This window comes from Camellia sinensis, chromosome 15, assembly GCF_055761805.1.
Source record: "Camellia sinensis isolate YWXY chromosome 15, ASM5576180v1, whole genome shotgun sequence".
Classification (NCBI taxonomy): domain Eukaryota; kingdom Viridiplantae; phylum Streptophyta; class Magnoliopsida; order Ericales; family Theaceae; genus Camellia; species Camellia sinensis.
In genome coordinates, this window is record NC_138975.1 from 115486849 (window position 1) to 115512267 (window position 25419).

The following is a 25419-nucleotide window of genomic DNA, read 5'->3' on the forward strand; positions in this document are numbered from 1 at the left end:
ACAGACAGACGAAAGCACATAAAGAGAATGAAAGAATTAAGGGAAAGGCTCTTACCAGGACAAATGAAGCCGAGGCAATACTCGTCGAACCCAGAAACCGGTTGCAACAGCAAAGAAGGTTTTGCAAGAATGAAAGATTAAGAGCAGTCCTCGAAGAGAAATTGAAGCAATGGCAGATTCGAAGAAGAAGAACGAGCTTTCGGGAAGAAAAAGAGCAAGAAGATGGAATGAAAAAGTGAAGAAAAGATAGAGGCAAAAGAAGTTTTGTCAAAAATGTGAAACGGCGGCAAAATTAGGGCAATCATTACGCCTAGGGTAACGCACGCGTCAGACGGCGCAGACGAACGAACAGACAGCTTCCAGGCGCGTCACTGACACGCTCCAATAAAGACGAAACACGTGAAAGAAACAGTTAGATGTGTATGACAGCTCATGCGCGTGGGAGAGTACGACCGAAGCCTTGTTCTCCGAAGAGAACACGTCGGCTGAAAATAGATAAACTTGGCTAATTAGTTTTTGAGCCATTGCTCAGAAAAGAAGTGACAGAATAAACGGAATAGGTTCCATCACCTCAAAATGCCGAGGTAATAGAACCTAGGGGGCAGTTGTGGGGACATATTTTCTGAATACCAACACGTGGCATGGTGACGCCGACGTATCGGCCGAGGTGCCACGTGCCCTGGTAGTTAAGCCGAGATGATCTCGGAGAAGCCGAGGTCATCTCCGAAGATGTCGGAATCCAAAGATAAGGGACAAGAGTCCTGAAGCAAAGAGGGGACTTAATTAGGATAAGGATAAAAGCTCTTAGGGAGTTTATCTCTATCTCCTAAAGAGTCCAGAGTAAGCACTAAGATTGGGGTTCATAGAAGTCATACTTCTAGTTGGATTTGGATTGAGTATATTATAAAAGAGAGGCACCCCCGTGGGTCTAAGGTATGCAATTCATACTTTGAGTATTCAGTTTAGTACTTGATTATCCTTGAGAAACATACTGACTTGATCGTCGGAGTGCCCCCGGGTGGAAGAACCACCGCCGGAGCTTTTTCTTTCTGTTACAGGTTGCTAAAGCCATCTATTATGCCGGTGCTTTGCTACTGATCACTAAACGGGCAGTGTGGTCAGATTTTTACCCACACAGTATTGGAGAACAATTATGAATTTCTTTTTTTTAGTTAATTCTGTTAAATAAAAAATTTTAACAAGGGATATTTGTCAATCTCTCTATGGGATTATGTGGATAGTAATGATTTATAGGCAGACTGTTTTAGAACAGAATTTTGGTTGTCAATTTTTGAAGGCTATGACATGATTGGGACATCAGAAGGTGATGAAGCTTATAGAGATGTCTCAAAGGGTGGGTAGTCTTGATGGAGGAGAGGCTAGCATTAGATGGCTTTTTTGAATTCTAGCTGGGTTGGGATTGGATTCTGCCATAAAGAAATTATAGATTCCTCTAGCGTCTCTTTTCCCTTGGAAAGTATGGAGAGCTAAAGTTCCTGTGTTGGCATTTTTCAGCCATGGGCTGTTTTTTTTTTGGGTACAAATGGGCTGCTCATTTTATTTAATCCTGTACTCTCTTTCATTTGGCATTATGTCACGTCTTAGGTATTGTACCTATCTAATTGAATCTATACAAAATAGTGGCTTTTCATCGTTATTGCTAACTACGATCGGCTATCTTCTACCTGTCTTTATGATTTCATTTCAGTTTTCCTCAACCATTTCAGTGGTGTCATCATATGTGAGGTTATTTGTTGACATATTGCTCACACTTCATTTTTTTTTTTTGAGCTCCTTCATTTAGCAATGTCCTTTATGGTTACAACTAGATAGATATGTCGATGAGTTGTTGCCATTATTTCTTGCTTTTGTGTTCCTCACAAGTATGACAATAAACTTCTCCTTTTCTCTTTCTTTTCTTTTCTTTTCTTTTTTAATTTTCCCTTTTTCCTTAATGAAATTTCATCCAGTTCTGCTTATTTTGAATTCTAACCTTTGAAATACCTTGGGATGAGTAGGTGAGTATTGCCGACATAGGCTATGATGAGGTGTATGATGCCACTGGTGAAGTCCCATGCAGGGGGTTGTCTGGAGAATCATTGAAAAAATTACCATGCCGTATTATCTTGGATGAAGTGGCAGCAGCTCAAAGCATATGCTGCACAATATGTTTGCAGGTCCTAATTTGCTTGCAACTGATTTGGTTTATTATCTGTCATTTATGGATTTGCAAAATGTATATCATTTTATTTTGAAATTAACAATCTTGTGTTATTGCCTTTTGGCAGGATATTGAAGGTGGGGAGATTGCAAGGCGCTTGCCCCGATGCCAGCACACATTCCACTTGAGTTGTGTGGACAAGTGGCTCATCCGACATGGCTCATGCCCTGTATGCAGACAAGACGTGTAAATTGCGCGTAAGCTATAGTTGTACAGAAAGGGAAGAGAGAGGAAAAAAAAAAAAAAAAAAAAAGACCGTTGAGATTAAGACCATTTGCCCTTGTATATATAATTTATATGTATTTTGTTGTAGCATTTAGTGTTTCCAAAGCAAATTATCATGGTGGAGATCTATGCCTTGAAAAGCAATCATCAATAAGAACAAATTTATCAACCAACAGGGCATGACAGCTTCTGAGCACCATCTGTTTGAGGCAATTGGGGAACTTTGTTGTATCATAATGTATTATAAAATAATCTTTTGAAATATATGTTTTCTTGCACAGTCCAATATGTTGTTTATGATTTGAATAATGGGAATGGATGCTTATATTTAGTTTTGGCTTGTTTTAAGTTGTTTTTCCGTTATGTTTGGAGTCCTGGGTTGGAACTTGTGCATTTCAAGGTAAGTTAAATGAAAAAAATAAAAATAAAAATGGAGTTTAACAGGTTGAGTAGTTCACAAGAGTGAGCTGGAATTAATTAATTTTTGGATTGTAAAATATAATGCTTGTTCTATTCTACCTATTTAAGGCAGTACGTAGTACGCTTTTTTTTTTTTTTCCAAAGGAAATTAAAGCAAACAAAGGAGAAAATGAGTTCAGAACAACAACCAGAGGATTAGTCCCTCTCAATAGACACTCTAGTCATGTCATCTGTGAGGAGAGCAGTGACTTCCATAGGAGGATCCTCAAGGATCATTACATGTTCGTCCTGGGCTACTTCCAAATTAGCTAACCTATCAGCTACTTTGTTTCCCTCTCTCAAGGTATGGAGGAGAGAACAATGACATCTTTGGAGGAGGAATTTAGCATCTTCAATGAGGGCCTTGAGAGGAGAATTTGGATGTGGACCATCTTGAATTTGGTGCATGGCTTGTTCTGAATCTGTTTCAACTTCCACAATGGTAACCCCTTTCTGGAACAAGATGCTGAGTCCTCGATATATTGCCCATATTTTTGCTTCCAGACTTGTGCAATGGCCTAGTTTGCCATAGTGGCCCCATAACCGAGTGCCTGTCTTGTCTCTCAAAAGTCCTCCATAGCTTGCTTGGCCTGGGTCACCCTTTGAACAACCATCTGTATTGAGTTTAAGATTGCCTACAGTGGGAAAACACCATTTAATTAGCTTAGGTACAGAGTGTGACGATCTAGAATTTTTCCATCCGCTCGAGCGGACTTGTGAGACTCCCAGTATTTTTGCATGCTGCCCGAGATTCTGAGAGTTGTAAATTCCCGCTCGAGCGTAGAAGTGGTCGTTCGAGCAGACGGCTTTGTTGGTCTGAGCGCTCGAGCGCAAGGTTGGGCACTCGAGCGGGTCGCCTAGTCGAGTTTGAATTTCTGAGGCACGTGGATTCGTTTTTGACATTTTATTAGTATATTTGGAACATCCTTATTTTTATTTTGGGGCATCGATTGAGGTGGTAACATGATGGTAGAGTAAGATTGGACCAAAAACTTTAATTTGAATAATTCGTCTACGATCAGCCGTCACTCTTTTGCCCTTTTCTTTTTCCACACTTTGAATTTGGATGTGAGGCTAGAACCATTGGAAAGCTTATTTTCGGGGCTTCAATTTGGACACAAGAACGACCTAAAACGGAGTCCGGATGAGAGAGTTACGCATGTTTGAAGTTTTGGAATCTGTGCTGGGAGCAAGTACGCTCGAGCGGGAAGAGAGACGCTCGAGCTGGTTTCGCGAGTTCAGCAGCTTAAAAACGGGATTTTTAGATCATTTCTTACATTTTCTTTTCCCCTCTTCTTTCCTCTCATTCTAGGTTCAAAAACCTAGCCCTGAAAACCTTGATTTCCTCCACTTTTATCAACAATCCACCATGGTTCTTGCATCAAGGGTGGAGAACAAGAGAAGATCAACATTTTCAACCGATTGGAACTCGGATTTGCGAAGGATTCTCATCAAAGTTTCATTCTCTTGCTTGATTCTTGAGGTAGAGGTCCTAGTTCTTCTTCAATACTTCCATAAATAGATAGATCTGTGGTATTTTGGTTATATACAAGTAAAACCCACATTTTTGAGCATGTAGTGTATATTATGAGAATATAGATCTGTGGTATTTTGGTTATATACATGTAAAACCCACATTTTTGAGCATGTAGTGTATATTATGAGAATTGGGGGTTTAGGGTTTGAGATGTTGTAAGTTAAATTGATGGGTTAAAATGATGGATTGTGAACCCTAGGTGTATAATCAATGGGAAAGTTGGAATGAGAAGTAATGGGTTAAGAAATTTAAAACTTTATTTGAAATTTCTAGATTTCCTAGAAACCCTCGGTTGATTCTTGATGATAGTCAATGATTTGGCCCAAATTGAAAGTAGATTCATGAAATTGGTAGGTTGAATTATATATGTACAAGTTTAATTGAGATTTGGTTATACTTGAAAATTATGTTTAAAATTTACGAATGAACTTTGTTATGAGTATTGTAAATCATGCTATAATGAGAAAGGAAATTGGGGGAAATGATTTATTAATGGTATAAATGACATAAACTCGGTTATGAAATGTTGAAATGGGATTTAAGAGTTCCTCTTGAATTATGTTGAATTATATTTAATGGTGTTTAGTTGAATCATGTTGATTTTGATTTTTGTGATCTAAAATGTAGAGTTTCCAAAAATGGATTTAATCTCAAATCATTTAATTAAATTCCTAGTGGGCTTGTTTAATCATTCAACTCAAGAGGATGATTTAATGGGGTTTCTTTATGGGGATGGGAAATGTTTGGTTTTTGGTGAAAACTTTAGAAATTTAGAGATTTTTTTGGTGAAAACTCTAGAAATTTAGAGATTTTTGGGAAACATGAAAATGTTCATAAAACTCTTCTTTCTTTGAATAGAAGATGAATGGGTGTAAATTCTATAAGGTGTTTTGCAGGAATGGTAATCTTTTAAATATATTGAGTTAGAGAAATGGTTTTGAAAACTTCATGTGTAGTCCTTGATGAGACCATGTTGCTTTGACTTGTGAAATGAGGAAGTTGATGGTATATGGTTGATTTGAGAAGGAATGTTATGAATCATGGAGATTTTTGCATTTGCATATCATATCATTTATCATTGTGCATTGTGGTTTTAAATCGAAGAGATTTGCATACATGACAGAAAATGATTCGTATAAGAAATATGGAAATGTGAATGGGGTAAATACGTGGTAAGTCCGGATAGAGGGTGTAGTTGATTTGTTAAGTTGGCCATGAGTGTCTAGGGTGAAACACCCGAAAGCTGCGCGGATAGGTGTCGAGCCTTCCGGTTAGCACCGGTAAAAATGACAGTTTGGTAGTGCTTGTTGAGTCTACTCGCAGACACCAGCCTAGGGATTATTAGTGTCGTATTTACCGCCCCTTTTAAATTAATGATGGAAGTTTGAAATTGATGAGATCACATGATGATATTGAGAACATGGTGATTTTGAAATAATGCATTGAAACGGATGTTTTTCCTCATTGATTTACCTTGGCATAGCATTGCATTTACATTTACTTTTACTTTTGCGTTGAGGAAAAAACATAACTATATACATACTTTGTGAGAATTCTCTACAGAACGTGGAAATTAATTACAAAAATGGTTGGTTTTCGAAAATGGTTTTTGGGAGTTCACTTCCCGCCGTATGGTAGCCGACGAAAGGTGGAAAGTGTTATGAATTGGGTGCCCGCTGTCCTGCCGTAGCAAGCCGGCAAAAGGTGGATTGTGTTGAGCTATATGTTGAGAAGTATGTTGAGTTGATGATGTTATTTGTTGCTTGTGATGAATTTGTGGAATTTCATATTGATGTGTAATTTGTTTTAAAGAGGAAATGTGCATGGGCATTAATTGTAAATAATGGGAATCAAAAATAGATATGAGGATTATAGACTATGATGGTAAACTTAATGAAGTAGTTGTGTTAATAAAAGTAAATTGTGAGCGTTGTTCTATAATTAAATAAAGGATTGGGTTGAAAGGGGTTATTAATATTGTGTTATCTTGAAATGAAACTTTGCGAGTGCAATTAATAGTGTGAATTGAGTATAGGAGAATTGTTGGCGAGTTAAAAGGGAACCTGAACTTGAAGTTATGGGGTTTTAAATTAAAAATGAAAAGTAGAAAAGAAGGATGAAAGGAAAAGAGGAACATTAAAAATGGAAATTAAATGAGAAATATTTTGGGGAATTGGTTAATAACCTTTAAATGATGTTGTTTCTTAAATATGGTTGCTTCACAAGGATTTATGGTTTTCTAAAGTTAAGGGATGATTTTAATGGCTTAAGGTTTTCCTTAAAAGTGTTTAAATAGTTTTTGAGAAAAAGATACCTTACTTATGATATTTTGAAATTATGAAATGTCACCCTACTATATGGTATCACCCTGCATGCATGATCATTTTTATCTGTGTGTTAGTTATTGATTGAGAACTATGAGACTCCTACTGGGCATTAGTGCTCACCCCGTTGTTGTTTTATCTTTCACAAGAAGAAAGTTTAGGTTATTTGATTGAAGACGTATGGAGTTCTTGAGTCCATTTGTATGACTTCATAGTAGATGTAAAGGAAGTAGATTTTGTATTTGTACTTATTTATTTGGAGCATAGTAGGAGATTGACATGTATGATTGTCATTGTAATGTTCATTGAAAGAGAAAGAACTTGTATCATGTTATTCCTATTACTCAAGTGTAATAGATATTTGTATATGTAAAAAAAAAAAAAAAAAAAAAAAAAATTATTATGGACCTAAATTTACAGGCTTTGGTAATATTTTCGAGTAATTAAAATTCGGGGCGTGACACAGAGAATTAGGGGTAGAGAGGAGATTGAAAAGCCTCATCAATTTCGTGGACATAATCTCTAATGATCTTAAGGCTGTTATGGATTGGGTTCATTGTGTTTTCAAAAACCATTTTGTTGTGATCCTTCTAGATCTGCCAAAGGGTAACAATAAAAACCAGAAACCATTTTGATCCATACAGAATTTTTTTGTTTTTCATGTTAGAGGACACCCAGTCATACAGAGGCTAAACTGATCCTTCCTCCCACCAAGAGTTGTTTTGAATGTGGATCCAAAGTTCCTTAGAGTGGGCACAATCTCTAAGAAGATGCTGCATGTCTTCACTAGATTGGCCACATCTAAGCCATAAATCTGATGAGGTCATATTTCTCATAAGGCGCAAATGGCTGGTCAACAGTTTGTCTCTTAAAATAAGCTAGAGAAAGTATTTCAATTTTTGAGGGATTTTGATTTTCCAAATCCAATGCCAATCCTTGCCATCCACAACAGAATTATCAATAATATTAAAAGCAGAAGTAGTAGAGAATTTACCACAGGTGGATCCAATCCAAGCAGGAGTATCAGGGAAGGTTGCAAATCTGGGTCTGTAGATTTTAAGAATTTCAGTAAGGTAATGTAGAGCTAAAAGGGTTGCAAGGCTGCCAATGTTCCAATTTCCTTCCTCATCTAAGATTAGTTTAACTTTGTCGAAGTCATTGGTTTGGTAGGTGTTGTTTGTTTGAACTAAGGGTTGAGTACCACACCACCAATCATTCTAAAGGGAAACATCCTCTCCATTACCAACAATCCATTTAACCCCACGTCTAAGAGTATCCCTAGTTTTGCAAATGCTTCTCCAAATGTGAGAGGTTTGAGATCTCTGAGGCCAATTATAGAAGCTGTTGTGATGCCAATATTTAGATTGGAGAATTTGGCACCAAAAGTTTAGATCTTTCACTCAAAAATTTCCACCCAAGTTTAGTAAGAAGAGCAGCATTATGGTCCCTAGCCTTTCTAATGCCTAATCCTCCTTCAGCTTTGCTTCTGCACACAATGTCCCAGTTAACTAAATGGACTTTCTTATGGGTCTCAATGTCCCCCAAAAGGAAGTTTCTATTGAGTTTATCAATCTCATCACAAGTTTGTCTAGGAAGTTCCATAGTTTGCATGGTGGAGAAAGGGATGACAGAAGTGACAGATTGAATAAGGGTAGCTCTTCCTGCCATGTTTAGAGTTTTGGCTTTCCAACCTGAAAGCTTGGTTTTCATCTTCTCCATAATCTCATTGAAAGTGGCCTTATTAACTCACTTGTGAAGTAAAGGGGAGCCAAGATATTTGCCCAAGTCTTGGGTTCGGGGAATGCCACTATGGAAGTTAAGGGATTTAGCAAAGTTTCTATGGATTTAGGGGAAACAAAGAGTTTAGATTAGGCATGATTAATTTTTTGACCAGACACCTCACAAAATTCACAAAGGACCTCTAAGATTGTATCACAGTTCATTTAGTCAGCCTGGGCAAAGAGGATGAGGTTGTCAGCAAAAAACAAATAGGATAAGGGTGGGCTGTATCTAGAGGCCTTGATGCTTGTCCAAAAGCCCTCTTTAACTTTAAAGTTGATCATATTGGACAATCTCTCCATACAAAGCACAAAAAGGTAGGGTTTGTCTAAGCCCTCTCACATTATGAATACCCTCAATAATTTCACCATCCCACAAAATAGAAGAGTGCTTATTAGAGACACTGCTCATAATTAGGTCAATCCAGTTGCATTAAGTTTGAATTCAAATAAGGTATCTCTGATGAAATCCCAAGACAATCTATCATAAACTTTTTCTAAATCAATTTTGAAGATCATTCCACCTTGTTTTCTTCTTATGATGAGTGAGCTAATGCAAGCAATGACAAAATATTACTACTTTTTAAGAATATTTTTACTTTGGGATTTGATTATCAAAAGTTAAAAATCAAAAAAAAGCAAAGAATGTAAAATAATTAATTGGGGAAATTAAAAAAAGAAAAAGAAAGAGCACTCTAGGATTTGACATTTGTAACAAAATAAATCTTGAATTTTTAATTTTATTAATTTAAATTATAATATTTTGATTTGTTTTTAATCTAAACTATTCACTTATTTTCATTAAGTAAAACTGTAGGAAATATGATATTTTAGATGTTTGGGGACAAGATTTTTTAGCTTAAAAATTAAAAAGCCACTACAACTTATCACATAACTCTTTACTTTTCTACACGTCAAATTAAAATAGTCAATTCTCAAACCTAGCCAAAATGTTCAAAGGAGTGAAATCAAAGTGAAAAGAAGTGAAAAATAAAGTGAAAGGAAGTAAAAAATGTATGACCATGTCCAAATAATACCAAATCTTACAATAAAATGAATAAATAAAGAAAAGAATAAAGTCCAAATAATACCAAATCTTAATAATAATAAACACTAAACAAGGGTCGGATATCATCTCTGCTGATTTTTAAGATGTCAACAAGAGGCCTGAGGGAAGTTATCCCGGTACCATTGTTTTAACAATAAGCAATGACAATGTTGATTATTTACGGAGAGAACATCAAAGTAAAATAAAATTTAAGGGAAAAGAACTTATAAAGAGCAATTTAGTATGCACACTGGAAAATGATTTATTAAACCGGACACTGATGGATAATAATATTGTTACAGGGCTTAGTGCTGAAGATAAGTCGAAACATTGTATTCCTATACAAGCTATGTTTACATAAATCAAGCATCACAACAGCACTCAGAATTCAATGTTTCTTATTAATTTCATCTATGACAGCAGACAAACTGCATATCTGACAACAACAGGAAGCCAACAATTTGCCGCTATGTCTGGTTGCACCTCTTTATCTGTGAATACAAAGGTAATCATGCTGAGATATTAAAAAAAAAAAAGAAAAAAAAAAAGCAGCTTAAATGTGCTTCATTTCGTCAGATTGCAGAAAATTATCAACTACAAAAGTAAAAAATATATTTCTACCGAGTCTAATTTTCTAGTTTCACTGATTTATCACTGAGCAACTTTCAGGAGTGTCTAATTACACATCATCATTCATCTAAGTACACACCATTTCCTAAATCCACATCACACCAGGGTGATGAGTGGTGGGTGGTGACAGGAGAATCTGCGAGGAGAATAGTTTTTTTTTTTTTTTTCTTCTAAACTAGTGAAACTAATTTTTTTGTGGTTACAAGAATGTAGTAAATTTTGAAAACTGTTTTCAAGTTTTTATAAACAAAAATTGACAACAAACGAGTTTTTGTTTACGATTTTCAATTTTTTTTTTTGGTTTGTAAATATAAATTATAAATATACATGCTACCAAACAGGTGCTTAATAATTTGATTTTTCTTGAAGCAATTGGAGGGAATCCATGATGTATGATCTATCCATTCATATTAAGGATTTTGCTTCTAATTAAATTTTTCCTCATCATTTTCTGGCATTGCCTTCAAATTTTGACAATGATTTTTGGTTTCAATTACACACTGAAGGGAAAAATAAATAAATACTGTAATTTGTAGAAAGTGAGAAATACCATACATGAGAATGAAGGGTAAATGAACTGCATATTGAGTTGAATAAGAGCTTTTGGACTTCAAATTTCATACTGCGACAGCTTCGGGTCTTTTGCTGGTTTTTATTCCTTTTATAGCTGTAACACATTCATTCAGTGCATAAAAAAGCTAAAATACATTTATGTCATAAAGAATTAAATTTATCTTTTGTAGGACTTATCATAGAAGTTCTATGAGTCCATGCCTTCGGCATAATCTTTAGCTCCAAAGACAGCAGAACCAGCAACTAAAGCATTGGCTCCAGCCTCAATCACCTGCCAAAGTGCCAACATCATAAGTATTCAAAATGGCTATATAGATCACATCATCAATTTGTCACTCGTACAGATAAATGATGAAAGAGATTTTGGAAATTTTTTTTTACACATTATCGTAAGACGATTTGTTCTATTCCAATAAGCCATGATGAGATTTATTTTATTTTATTTTATCGAAATGTGGTCTAAATTCTTGAGTCTCGGTGCACATCTTTTCTCAATGCACACATCTATATATTCAAATATTTTGCTTTTGCTCAAGACACATATTTATCTGAAAAACACCATCCTCAATCTTAGAAATCCTAACCCTAACCTTAACTACCTCTGGCCAATCAGCACTGCCACCACCGACCTCATCCCCTGACCACACTAACCACTCCCCCACCCTTGCTTGCCACCCTCACCCCCTCAACCACCTTTCCCCAAAAACCCTAGCCCCTTCCCACTGTCCACGACCACCCTAGACCCACTTTCCCCCAACTACTCTAGCCTCTCCCCTACCGTCCACGACCACCCCAGCCCCTTCTCCATTATGCTGGCACAGAGCACGCTTGAGCGCGCGCGCGCGCGAGAGAGAGAGAGAGAGAGAGAGAGAGAGAGAGAGAGAGAGGGGCTAGATCGTGTGTGCGAGAGAGTGATCTATGAGGGGGGTTTCGTGGGGGTGGCAGTGCTGGTGGTTGGTGGTGTAGTGCGAAATTGAATTTTAGGGTTTTGTCTAAAAGGGTAATTTGAGTAAGGGGTAAAATCATAATTAAAAAATGCGCTAAGTGCGTCAACTGAGCATTTTTGGTGTGTGGAAATAGAAGCTGCCACATACTATTGGAGCATCAAGGGTTCAAGAACAGCACTGAGGTAGACAAGAAGTTAATACTTGCTCGACTTGCTCACAGATATTCTTAGGCAACACAAAAAATCCACCCAGAAGATAACACTACTTTAAGGCCATATCTCCGCATTAGAAAAGGGACAATATAATTTTGAATGACGGACCTTATATGCATTTTTTGGACCAACTCCACCGTCTACCTCGATCCATGGGTTCACCCCCTGCAAAACAAAAAGAAAAAAAAAATGTTATTGTTTCCTTTCCTGGTAAAGTACTGCACTTGGAAATGAGAATGCAATACCTTCTCTGCACACATTCTCCTTAAATCTGAGATTTTCCTAACTTGGCTCTCAATAAAGCTCTGCCCACCAAATCTGGGGTTCACCGACATAATCAAGACCAGGTCAACCACTGTTAACAAGCAAAGAAGATCATTTCGACAATTCCATTCCATGTGACCATATTAACCTAAATGATAACATGAAGACTTTTCTAACACTAATATCTTCTCCATGGAGCTTTTAATAGGAAAATGTATGGCAGTTTGGCCAACATCAAATTTAGTATGCACAAAAGGTAAGTAATCTTGCTAAATTAATTTACTAATATGTTGTCTCTCAGTCTATATAACAATTAAGTTCTTGTCTTGATAACCAAAGTCGCCATGATCACCTTTTCATTTTGTTTTTGGTCATGTGTATCTGAAAAGAAAAAAAACTATCAAGTGAAAAGGATACTCAGCAGAGAAAATCCTTCTCAGAGAGTAGTCCTTCAAAAACTTCACTACAAGGACTACCTTCGTAAAGAAACAGATCTTACCATCAAGGACATATTCTATTGTAGTTAGTGGTGTGGCAGGATTTAGGACAACTCCAGCTTTGGCTCCCAAACTTTTAATCTGAGTTATAGAAAAACAGAGTTGTCAAAAGAGATAACTAGTGCAATGAAATAGAAAAAACAAACTTCAATTAGGATTAAATGTAAAACAAATATATCAACACATGAACAGAAAAGGAGGCTCTCTTAGAAGTTCGAAGTACAGATAACTCATTATTTTTTTTTTTCCTTTTCCTGTTTTTTATTTTTTTTTTAACTTTTAGGATTACATTAAGTTAAACCTAAATCTGATGAATGTTAATCAGATAAATCTATACTAAAACAGGATATGCATTCTCAAGTTCAATGAAGCCATACTTGATTAACTGTACGATGCAAATGGATGGTGGAAGATTGCTCACAATGGACGCTAACTATGTCTGCTCCTGCCTTCACAAAATCAGGCACTCTCTGGTCGGGTTCAACAATCATCTGCAATGCATTTGTTCACATTAGCAATGCTATTCCCAATCAAAGAAAGAAGACTTGACAACAAATTACCTAGGACATAAAAATTGAAGAATTACCAAATGTACATCCAATGGAAGGTCTGTTACGGGGCGCAATGCATCAACCACAAGAGGTCCAATTGTTATATTTGGAACAAAACGACCATCCATTACATCAACATGAATCCAGTCACAACCTGCCAGCTCCACTGCTTTTACCTATATATATATGAGAGTCAAATTCTAGCACCCATGGAGAATCAACCTACATCTCAAATTATTAATGCATGAGGAAATATAAATAAAGAAATTAAAAAATGATCCCAAAAACATGATTGAACAAAATCAAATGACAAGAAAATTCAGAGAGAAAGGTATCACTAGTAGAGTTACTATCGTTAGGCATTGAACTTGCTAAGGAGTTTAACAAATTCCAAATGCCAATAGAAAAAGTAAAACACACACGCACGCACACAAGCTTATGCAGTAGAATACAACATAATCAACATGTTGTGTTAAAAATAAGGATCACACTCCTGGCCTTAAGCCTTGAGTTAGCACTTACAATATGACAGCACATATCAAATATACAAAATAGAAACCTGCTCTCCCAGCTTTGCAAAATTAGCAGAGAGAATAGATGGAGAAACGATTATGTCGCTTTTTGAGAATTTATCCACCCGGGAGCTTGCCTTCACTATAGTTTGATTCTTTCCCTTGGATTCATACAAAGAAAATAAAGCAAAACATATAAGCAATGTAGTGCAAGATCAGGCACAAATCATGAGCAGTAACTAAAACCTACATATAAGAATACTTAGGCCTCGTTTGGAAACAGGCTAATTTAGTAACTTTTTAGCTATTTGGCTAAAATATTAGCTAAAAAAAACTAGTAGGTTTGGGATGACTTTTTGGCTTTTTACGAAAAGATGTGCAAAAAGTAGAGAGAAAAGAGAATTTTTGACTTTTTGGTATGGGTTGTTGGCTTTTTAGTTTTTTTAGTGAAGTCACTTGCCAAACGAGGCCTTAGTATTCAAGGAATTTAATTGTTCATAGTGATTGGATGGAATCATCTGCTTAAAGAATTGGAGAGATGTAACAAGAATTTCTTCTCCTTTAGTAGAAAGAATTAGAAACCCATCAATGCATATGAGGTTAGATACAGAGCTAAACATTAAAATGCTATTTATACCTATTACTCTCTCCACCTTTAGATTTTTCAATTATAAGTGGAACTATAAAGCTTAAAACTTTGAAATTGTTGGTGAATAGAGTTTCTTTTTCTTTTTCCTTTTTTAATAATAAAAATAGATATTAAGAGATTTTATTCACATGTTTTTTAAATATATAGAATGTGAAAAAAAATATCTTACTATTTTGACACAACAAAATATAAGAGTATTTGTAACAAAAAAAATGAAGGTGTTATTATTTTTACGTATATATACAAATCAAAAAAACGAAAAAAAATTGGTGGCGTCCCTACCATGTAGTGTCTTGATTTTTTGATAATCATGTTGTCAGTGTGTCAGTAATCCGTATCCTGTTGTATTGTATCTATGTCTTATATTTGTATTCGTGCTTCTTAGAAGAAAGACCTTAACAAATGAAAGCAACAAGAAGTTTCGAAATGTTAACTAGTCCTATGGTAGGAACCCTCCTTTAAAGTAATATTCAAACACGTAGCATTTAACTTGCAATTCTCTCTCCCTACCTTGTCTCCCACTCCCATTCCAAAGGATAAAAAGGCAAGGGGAAGGGGGGGGGGGGGGGGGGGGGGGGGGATAATATTAGAAGCAAATAAAAAATGGAATATCATTCAAAGAATACCACTTAGTAAAGCTGTTGGGATTCTTAAAAGCATTCAAGTTCCCTCTGGGAAGAGAATGAAAGTATATGTTAACTCAAAAAAGAAAACTTAATAAGAAGCAATCAATTATGTGGAGAGTGTACGTAGAAACTACATGGAGAATAAGAGTTTTCAACCAGAAGCAAGTACATTTGTGTCACAATGAGTATGGACTTTCCATTGCATGGACACCAAAGATTGTGCAACATATGTTTAAAGATTATATTTATATATCATGGGAAACATTGGAATAAGGGTAAAACCAAATTTTGGTACCATTTGCACCCAGATAGAGGCACTACTACCAACTATACTGAAGAGGTAGCATAAAGGTCAACAAATTTGTCTGAGAATTGTGGAGATTACATTGATAAACAAGTGTAATTTTATGGGTTTTAGGAATTCATTACAATGGAACTATCGAACAGCCAACTGACGTTGGGCAAATGTTCATTGAAAATTTTAAAAATATTGTTCTGCATCTCTTTCAACCACCAAAATAGTGGAAATATAAGGTAAATATAGGGGAGCAATATTAAAAAAATTTCCCCCTTTGTTTCATCACGCAACTAAGAATTGGCTCTTTAACCATTTTATGTTTTTTCAAAACCTTATTTACAAAACTAGGGACCTTTCGCACTTTATTCCCAAACCATTTGCACAAAGCTGGGAGGTGGGGGAGTAGGTGGGAATGGGAGTGGGGGAGTGAGGGCCCTATAGAAGAGTTTAAAGTTTGGAGCAAGGACCCCATAGGAGTTTCCTGCTATTAAGTCCCAAATTACATGAAAGCACGGTTACTAAATTTCCTCATTTTGAAATTAGATTTGGAGAAGAAGTCTGCTAATAATTGAAGTGCAGAGAAAGCGTGGTTGCTGGCCACACTTTTTTATTAGAGACGTGGTTAGTAATCATGTTTTCACTAGAGTTTGAATGTAAATAGGAACCTAAAACACATGGTTACTAAAACATGTTTAGCAACTACATTTTCACGTAGGAAGTGAGTTCAATATACCCCTAATTTTTTAAATATGTTTAAAAAACACATAAAATGGTTAAAGAGCCCTAAGAATTTGTTGATGACTTCAAGTAAAATTCAATTAGAGTGGTTAATAATGCACATAAGTATGATGGTATTGGGTTATGCAGCTATTTTACATGGATCAAGTCCTGTGGCAATGTTTGTCTAGATCTTGAAGAAAATCATGGCCCAACCAACTATTACATTGAAGTACAGTTTACTATGGTATATTAACAAACATTTAATGGGCAGAACTCAAAAATACCACTCATCAATTTGAAACAAACGTGTTAAATGAGTAAGAGGTTAACACACTCCACGAACTTGACTCTTTCAAGCACAAAGCTTTCCACTTGAAATTTCCTAAATTCAGTACATCAATTCTACTTTTTGGGTTTTGCTAAGTAAAAATGATAAGGGTTAAATCCTAATTATGGTTTTGGCTTAGGGCATTTTATCAACATTTAAATATATATGCAAAAGTGCCCTCACGTGATTTTGACTCATCGTGCACTTTACCTCCCTACCGTTATTAATTTTGTCCAAATTGACAGAAATTATGTCACATGAGCCTATTTTGTGGCATGAAAACCAAACAGTCAAAAGTCAAATTTTAGTGTAAAAAGACAAATTTTCCATTTCATTTTCTTCTTCCCCATTTGAAAACCCTAACCCTAACTCATCCACTCTCTCTCACCACCATCCCCGCCACCTCTCCCACCTCTCTGCTACCATTCCGCACCTCTCTACCATGCTGCCACCTCCACTCTAACACTACCTGGGTTTCACAAATAACTTTCATTTATTTACAACATTCATTGCAAAAATCGTCTCGAAATCACTAATTATAGAAACATACCTAAGCAAGTTCAAACAAAATGGAGGTGAGTCTGAACCAAAGAAGTATTTTCTTCTTCTTCTTTTTTTTTTTTTTTTTTTGTTTTTGTTTTTTTAAGGAAAAAAATCAACAAAACAAAACAAAACAAAGTGTAGATCGCTGCACCTGAGTCATCTTCATCTTCCTTTTTCTTTTTTCAACTAATCTCTTCAGGCTATTTGAATTTCGAAGTAAACAATATACATGTACACAACCCACACACACGCATATATACATACGGATCACATATATACGTAATTTCTTTGGGTTTGAATTTCAATATTAAAATGGCAATTTCAAATCAAAATCAAATGTGTATCATGTGATGTAGTGGGATTACTGGATCTTAAAACCATGATTCAGGCTGGTTTGTTACAGTGGGATGAAATTCAAACCCAAAATCAAATGTGTATTCATATGATGCAATGGGCTTGCTGGATCTTAATAAAACCAAGATTTTGGCTGGGAGTTACAATGGGGACTAGGGAGTAAGACAGGGCTAATAGTAGTGAGGGTGTTCAAGTCTTTTTGCAATTTCCAATAAAATAGTTATTTTAGTTCAATTTATGTAGGGTTATAGTGTTCCAATGGGAAACCACAAGGGGTAGAGTGGATTTTGCTCAATGATAGCTTACAATTCATCAATCCCCAAAAATGCAGTGTACCATCATTGATTATTACCTAATACTATTACATACTGCAATTAATCAGCTGAATAATCCAAGCAATTTAACGCAAGGTCAAAAGAACCCATTTGGTTTCTCTACTGGGTTTTGAAAATCAAGACATAATCCATATGGTGTTTCAATCTTCAAAACTCCATAGGACTAGTATCCATATGAATACACATATATATGTATATATATAAAAACTAGGAATCAAAATCCAAAGTAGCATCAAGATATCATCAAATGTGAAAAACCCAATATAGTACCTTGTAAAGGTGAGAGAATTGGGATGAGAACGAGATTGCCTAAGACCTCCACCAAACCCACTAATCTGGGACTGGACGAGAGTTGACGAACTCCTCGAAGCTGTTGCCATTTTCTCTCTCTCTCTCTCTAAAAATCTTTCTTTCTCTCACAAGAATGGGTGGGTGAGGCGTTAACGGTTAGGTACCGAGAGGATGTTCGGTGCTTTGTTTTCCGTCTCTCTAGTCTCTACCTGTAACCAAAATTTCAGCCGTGAATAAATAATAATAACAACAACAACAACAACAACAACAACAACAACAACAACAGTGTTTTTTGTTTCAATTTTTTGAATTCAATTTTCTAAAAATTAAGGTTGCGTTTGATAGAGTTTGATAGAGTTTTGTAAATGTGATTTGAGAGTATGAGTTGTATTTTGAATTTGTGAGTTTGGAAATTATAATTTAAGCTTCCGTTTGGGAAGTGGGTTGACTTTTTGGCTTTTTTGGCTATTTTAGCCTGGGCTAAAAAGTTTGATTTGGGAAGGGCTTTTTGGCTTTTTAACTTTTTTTGTGAGAGAATAATGTAATGATTATGGGTTGGATGTGATATTTTGTTTTTTGTGGCTAAAATAGCCTATTTTGTTTTTTGTGGCTAAAATAGCTAAAAAAGTCCCGTTTAGCTCTTGCCAAACGGAGCCTGAGTGTAGAAAATTTGTTTGGTTATGGTTTTTGAATTGAGTTTTGAATTGAATATGAAATTAAGTTTTGAAAGTTTGATTTGACATGTGAAGTAAGAAAATTTGTTTGGTTATAAGTTTTGGAAAGAGTTTTCAAAACTTAATTCAAATTATTATGACTCATAACAAAACACATTACTTTTATACTATTGAAAATTCTGATCAACACTTATAACCAAATTCTTTTTAAAATTCAATTAAAAAAAATTATTATTAACAGAAAACAACATTAATTAATTTTTTAATTGAAAATACTACAAAGGAAATAATTTTTTTTCAAAATAAATATTCAAAAAATTTAAATCATAAATATTTAAATAATTTAAATAATCTAAAAAATTTAATAAGTAAAAAATTAAAATAAATATTCAAAAAATTTAAATCGTAAAAATTTAAATAATTTAAATATTCAAAAGTTTTAAATAATTTAAAATGTCAATATTTTAAATTTAAAAAAACTCTACACTCAAATCGTAACCAAACACATAAAACAAAACTCAATTAAGAAATTATTTTTAAAACTCATAACCAAACACGTAATTCGAAACTTCATACTACTTTCACAATTCTACACTCAAATTGTAACCAAATATATAACAAAAAAATTAAAATATTTAAAAATATTTTTATAAAATAGAGTTTGAATTTATTTTTATAAAATATTTTAAAATTTTAAAAATTAAAATAGTAATATTTTGAAATTAAAATATTTAAAAATATTCAAAAAATTAAAAATTTAAAAAATCGTAAGATATTTAAATATTAAAATATTTAAAATCTTAACAAAATTAAAATATTTTTAAAATATATAAATATTTAAAATATTAAAAAAAATTAAAATATTGATTTGAATTGAGTTTTTAAAAGAGTTTTGAGTTATGTGTTTGGTTATGAGTTTTGAAAAGTAATGATTATGTTTTGAATTGAGTTTTGAGAAATGAGCGTAGAATTATGATTTAAAAGCTCCAAACAAACAACACACTCAAATCAATGGGTAGAATTATATTTTAAGAGTCTTAGCAAACAGAACCTAAGTTTTTTTTTCATTTTTTTATTTTTATTTTTGGTGAATATTTTTTCAATTTTAAGTAATTTTTTAAATTTTTTTAGATGTATCTCACTTAGATGTATTTAAATAATAAAATATTTGTGAAAAAATATTTTAAAAAAATCATAAATACACAAAAATATGAAAAATGTACTGAATTTTATTATTATTTTTTTTTGTAGTTTTTGGTATTTAATGATTTTTTTAAAGGATTTTTCACAAATATTATACTTTTTAAATATATTTATGTTAGGTGTGTCTAAAATTAAAAAAAATTATTTAAAATATTAAAAAAATTCATTGAAAACATTAAAATACGAAAAATAAAAAGTATAATTTTCTGAAAACTATTTTTTTTAAATCAAAACCATACAAGCTGATGAAATTATTTAGTGACAAATTATTTTTTTGAAAAATATTTTTTCCATTGGTATCCTATACATTGCCGATAGATCATCAGACTGTCGCTGGAAAATGGTCAAGAAAAAGTCATCAAAAATCACCGTAAAGCTGTTGACACGGTGTTGGCGGTGGTGATTTGAATATATAGATATATTAGATAAATAAATAGACAAATCTGTTGAATAGATAGGTGATATATAAACAAATATGACGATGACACGTGGACAAATACGTAAACAAAGCGATAATATTTGAATAAATAAGTGATGTTGACAGTAACATATCGACAGATAAGTAAGAATAATATGGTCAAATTATTCTAACAGTTTTAAAATTTGACTTATGACCTAAGTTTTCTTCGATAAATTACAAATATGTCTCAAAAGATTTGTCAAAAATACACATTCTCTCTTTATATTTTAGAAATTACAAATGTCTTATTGCGAAAATTTATCCTTCAATTCAACTGACCTAATATAAAAAAATAAAATTACTCAACAAGAAATATTCGCGATCCCTAAAAAAGTCTCTTAATTTAAGTCACAATGATATGGCATGATAAGCGTAAACTTTTAATTTGTCACACACTTAACTATATTGAATCCAACTCTATTGCTATATTATTGTAAGTGAATTATTGTGAATTTTTAACATTTCTCATTACCCAAATATCCTCTAGTAACAAAATGAAAATTATTATACTACTTTCATTTTAATCCACATTTCACAAAATCATTCTCTTCATGCCATTATGATAGTTTTCAACTCACCCGGCGACACACCAAATATTTGTAGGCAATAATTACAGTAGTGTTAATTGAGAGTGGGAAAGAATAGTATTACTAATTGAGAAAAAATGAGGAATAATGAAGGTAAAGGTTAATATAAGTATTTAAAATAAAAAATTATTACTGATATCATAGATTCTGTTAGTTAAAGGTTGATTAACGAAAAGTGTTATTTGTTATATGATTGAAAATCTCAAGAGATTGGATGTAATTTCCCGAATGTAATGGAATAATTTATATTTTTGATAAATCTCAAAAAGTATATTTTTAACTTGCCAAATTTTTATTTTTATTTTTTATTATGCAGAGAAGGAACATTTTCATTTACTTAAATTTATATTAAACTTAAATTTAAATAATTTAAAAAAAAAAAAATTTCTTCACTCATGGACTCAATTTATACCAAATAAAATTTTACTCAAATTTTTGCTTTAAATCAAAAGGGACTCAAATGTTTAACTATAATTTTCAAGACTGTTGTGCGACTCAAATTTATAAATTTGAATAAAATTTTGAGGAAAAGCTAAAGATTGCCTAACGTGAGCTTTTTTATAAACATCAAATGTTATCTCTCTATTTATTAATGAATATAGTTTAAAAAAAAAAGAAAAGAATAAAGTAATAGAAAATGTTTAAGATTTTTAAAAAAGTTTTTTAAATTTGATCCACAATAAAATGACACAATAAGTGCCAACTTATAATACCTAATTATAGAATGCCCAACTTTCTTGTCACCTTATTGTGGGTGGGTTTGTGGAAAATTTATTGGTTGATCCTAAGATGCCACGTTGCCATGCTTCACACCAATCATAATTGATCATACCCTCTCAGGTTCTCTAATCTCTCAACACAAATTTGTAGGCTCCACTTTTTTCACTAATCATAACACCATTGGAGCACCACGTGACAGTACCCCAAAACCAACCAATAACTTCTTAAGTTTGTGAGTCTAAATTATTGATATATAATATTTCTCTAAAATAATTACATGACTATGTAATTGAATGGACATGCTTAAATTGAAGGCTCCATTGAAAATTTTTATTTGAGTAATGTATTATATTTATATTAATTTTGATTAAAAACAAAAATAAAAATATATTTGGTACACAAGATTTCTAAAAATATTTTTTAAAAACAAGTGAAAATAGATGATTACCGGATATGGTTGTTGACAATTAAAAATGGTGGCAAGAGAGAGTTGTTGGCTATAAGAGGTAGTTGTTGGCTACAAAAGTAGTGAGTGAAAGTGATTATCAATAGTAAAAAATGGTGGCTGGTTGGTAGCCTAAAGTAGTAGCTTAAGGTCAGGACGGGTCCTGACATTTAAGGAGCCTAAAGCGAATTTCGGAAATAAGATCCTTTTTATATTGAAAAAAAAATAAAAATTCATAGATAAAACGATAAGTTATAACTTTTTTATTTGTTTGTAACCATAAAAAAATTTATTTGCACATATAATCATTAAAATTATAAACAAAACAATTTAATGAAACAAAATTAGGACAAAAAAATTAGGAAAAAATTATTCAATTAAAACTGATAAAGACCTAGGTAAAAAAATTAAGGCAAAATTATTTATTTCATTAAAATCTAATAGATATAGAAGGTTAAAAAAAAAAAATTAGGACACATATATTGTATGTATTGTTCTTCTTGGGTCCAAACACTTTTTTAAAAAAAATATATATTTTTTCATTTTAATAAATATGGGCCAAACTACGGGTCTTTTCCCAATATAAGCCATTTTTGTATTGTATTTCCAAAACTAGGCCAACTTCTGACAGGATTCCAAAACTAAGTTAAAGCGCCATTACTATTCGCGCTTTTACTGTTAGGACCGCAAAAGTGGATGAACAGTAAAATCGCTATTACAAATAGCGCTTTTGATTAATAAGTCGCTATTACAAATAGCGCTTCTAGTGTTATTCTTTTTCCCAATAAAAAACGCTGTTCTTAACAGCGCTTTTCACACAAAATTTTCTTGGCAAAAAACGCTATTGATAATAGCGATTTTAATAAAAAAAAATTTCCAAAAAAACGCTAGCGATTTTAACAAAAAAATTTTTGCAGGAAAAACGCTATTCATAATAGCGATTTCAGTTCAAATTTTGTTCCAAAAAAAACGCTATTTCTAATAGCGATTTTAACAGAAATAATTTTCCCACCCACCGTTTTTAACATAAACTTTGTTGGAATAAAACGCTATTTTCAAGATAAAACCAAAGAAAAAACATAAAGCAATTATCATGTTAAAATATGTTTTTTTTTTCTTTTGTTTTTGTTTAGAATGTGTAATTCATAAATTTTACATAATATGAAAAAAAACCTCTTTTCATATATTAATTTTACATACTATTTTTCATATATATAATTTCAAAATCATATTCATGTAGATATTATTAAGCCAATCATGTTCATTTATTTGGCTTTACTGAAGCCGTTGTCATGTTACATTTTTCATTTTTTCTTTTGTGTTTGTTTTGTTTTAGAAAATGTAATTAAAATTTTTTTTTCGTCTTCACTAAAGTTGTTTTCATGTAAAATTTTTTTTTGCTTATTGTTTTGTGTAATTAATTATTTTTTTTTTCGCTTTACTAAAGTCGTTTTCATGTAATTTTTTTTTTCTTTTGTCTTTGTTTTGGGTTGGAAGGTGTTATTTAGAAAATTATTTTGGCTTTACGAAAGCCGTTTTCATTTAAACATAAATATATATTTATTCTTTTGTTTTGGGTTAGAAGGTGAGAATGTAATTCAGAAAATCAGTTTAGTAAACCAGTTTAGTAAAACCGTTTTGTACCCGTTTTCATTTAAATTTATTTTGTTATGGGTTAGAATGTGATATGCATGCTGTACAGTTCGAAGCACACCCACACATTGTGCAACTCGACGACATTTTTGTAATAATACTTAATACATAATATACGAAGTCAGTACTTTACAAAATACTCTTACGGGTATGAAAACAACATAACTGAAGTTGCAAATGTAATAGTTTTCAGTTACGTAGGTAGTACAGACATAATTCTCCCACAAAAATACATTATGGACACCATGAACTGAACACACATTACATACATCCTGGACACTCTTAACTGAACACACAATACATAAACATAACAGTTAGATAGAGAAACACCTAATTCATGACCTAATATTGCATATTAATAGCCGTAACATTTGACAGACACAATACATAAACATAAACTTAAACATAAACATAACATAACATAACAGTTATACTTACTCTAACACAGACATTACATATTAATGGAAGTTGTTATATTGCCGAAGTGTAGACATTAACACCTAATTCGCGCTTAAATCGGCAGGTGGCTCAGAGTCTGAACAATCCGAAAGCTCAGCGTCAGAGACAAGTTCAGGATCCTCCATGATAGCCTTGATAGCCGCAACATTTGGTTCTGTTTTGTTCTTCTGGGCATCCTTCTTAAGTATGAGTAGCTGCATATCGCGGACCAATCTACGACCCATTTGAGAAATCTCACGTTCTAGTGTTTGACATAGTCGATCAACATTATCAAGATCTTCTTTTTGGATCTCAACAGAACGTGCTTTTGGCACCTTCAGTCCTCTTTCCCGACATAATCTTTCGTTTTGCACTCGCTCTATAAATAGTGCGGGCCACTTAAGAAGTCTAGCCTTTGCATAACCATATCCTGTTTGATTTTCTGATGGATCCTCCACCAAACCACATGGATCTCAATAGTACTTGGGCATGACGAAATGTCGCTTCCCAAACCTATCATGATAAGCACAAGAGGCATCCAAGAAAGGAAATGGTGTTTCATCTTCAGCATCGCCACTTCCCCTTCCCCTTCCTCGTCGTGAACTTTCACCCCTTTGCAAGTTCCTACCACCTCTGCGACCCCCACTCCCTCCTATGAACCATGTAGCCATGCTAATTTTTTAAAACAAATGAATAATAATTTCGTAGGGCGAAATGAGTTGTAAGGTTGTGTCTTCACCTTGAGTTGTAAGGTTGTGTCTTCACCTTTACTCGTTTATATAGTTGATTATGAACGGATAAATGAGAATCCCACATATATGCATGCTGACTGTAAGGTAAATGCATGCTGACTGTAAGGTAAATCAGTAGATTCACTGTTGCCATGTGACTTTCTAAATTGAGAATCCCACATATATCAATACGAGATGAGTTATCACTGTAACAAAAAAGTCGACCAAAAAATGGAGAAAACCAAAGCATGTGGACCAAGTCACATCACTTCACAATCCATCTGCATATACGAACAAAATAAGGGCATGGTGACTGTAAGGTAATTCAGTGAATTCACTGTTGCCATGTGACTTTCGAAGTTGAGAATCCCACATATATCAATAACAGATGAGTTGTCACTGTAATACAAAAAATCGAGCAACAAATCGAGGAAACCAAAGCCTGTGCACCAATTCACATGACAAAGACCATCCATCTGCATATAAGGACAAAATAAAGGCATGCTGTTGTTAAGGTAAATCAGTGAATTCACTGTTGCCATGTGACTTTCTGAGTTGAGAATCTCACATATATCAATAACAGATG

At 33.5% G+C, this 25419-nt stretch overlaps 1 protein-coding gene and 1 long non-coding RNA gene across 5 annotated transcripts in view; one reads left to right on the top strand and one right to left on the bottom strand.

The window, feature by feature from the left end:
* The window catches only part of LOC114269919 (ribulose-phosphate 3-epimerase, chloroplastic), a 30632-nt gene extending 12507 nt beyond the window's left edge, over positions 1 to 18125 (bottom strand). The window contains exons 1-11 of one of the 4 annotated variants that reach the window (XM_082910349.1): positions 17902 to 18125; position 16858; positions 13826 to 13939; positions 13302 to 13442; positions 13093 to 13206; positions 12718 to 12796; positions 12200 to 12309; positions 12063 to 12119; positions 10997 to 11066; positions 10778 to 10889; positions 9830 to 10083 (exon numbers count right to left, since the gene is read on the bottom strand). In XM_082910349.1, the coding sequence (XP_082766475.1) occupies positions 10840 to 10889; positions 10997 to 11066; positions 12063 to 12119; positions 12200 to 12309; positions 12718 to 12796; positions 13093 to 13206; positions 13302 to 13442; positions 13826 to 13939; position 16858; positions 17902 to 18011 (846 nt within the window). In that variant the 5' untranslated portion in view covers positions 18012 to 18125 and the 3' untranslated portion in view covers positions 9830 to 10083; positions 10778 to 10839. Of the gene's footprint in view, positions 1 to 9829; positions 10084 to 10777; positions 10890 to 10996; positions 11067 to 12062; positions 12120 to 12199; positions 12310 to 12717; positions 12797 to 13092; positions 13207 to 13301; positions 13443 to 13825; positions 13940 to 16857; positions 16859 to 17901 lie in introns of those variants that run through there. The other 3 variants (XM_082910345.1, XM_082910346.1, XM_082910347.1) reach the window with 3 other exon arrangements.
* LOC145813519 (uncharacterized) lies at positions 2037 to 2615 on the top strand. Its single transcript, XR_014356642.1, has 2 exons — positions 2037 to 2177; positions 2289 to 2615. It is a non-coding gene; the product is annotated as an uncharacterized LOC145813519 (long non-coding RNA).
* Positions 18126 to 25419: the final 7294 nt, after the last annotated feature.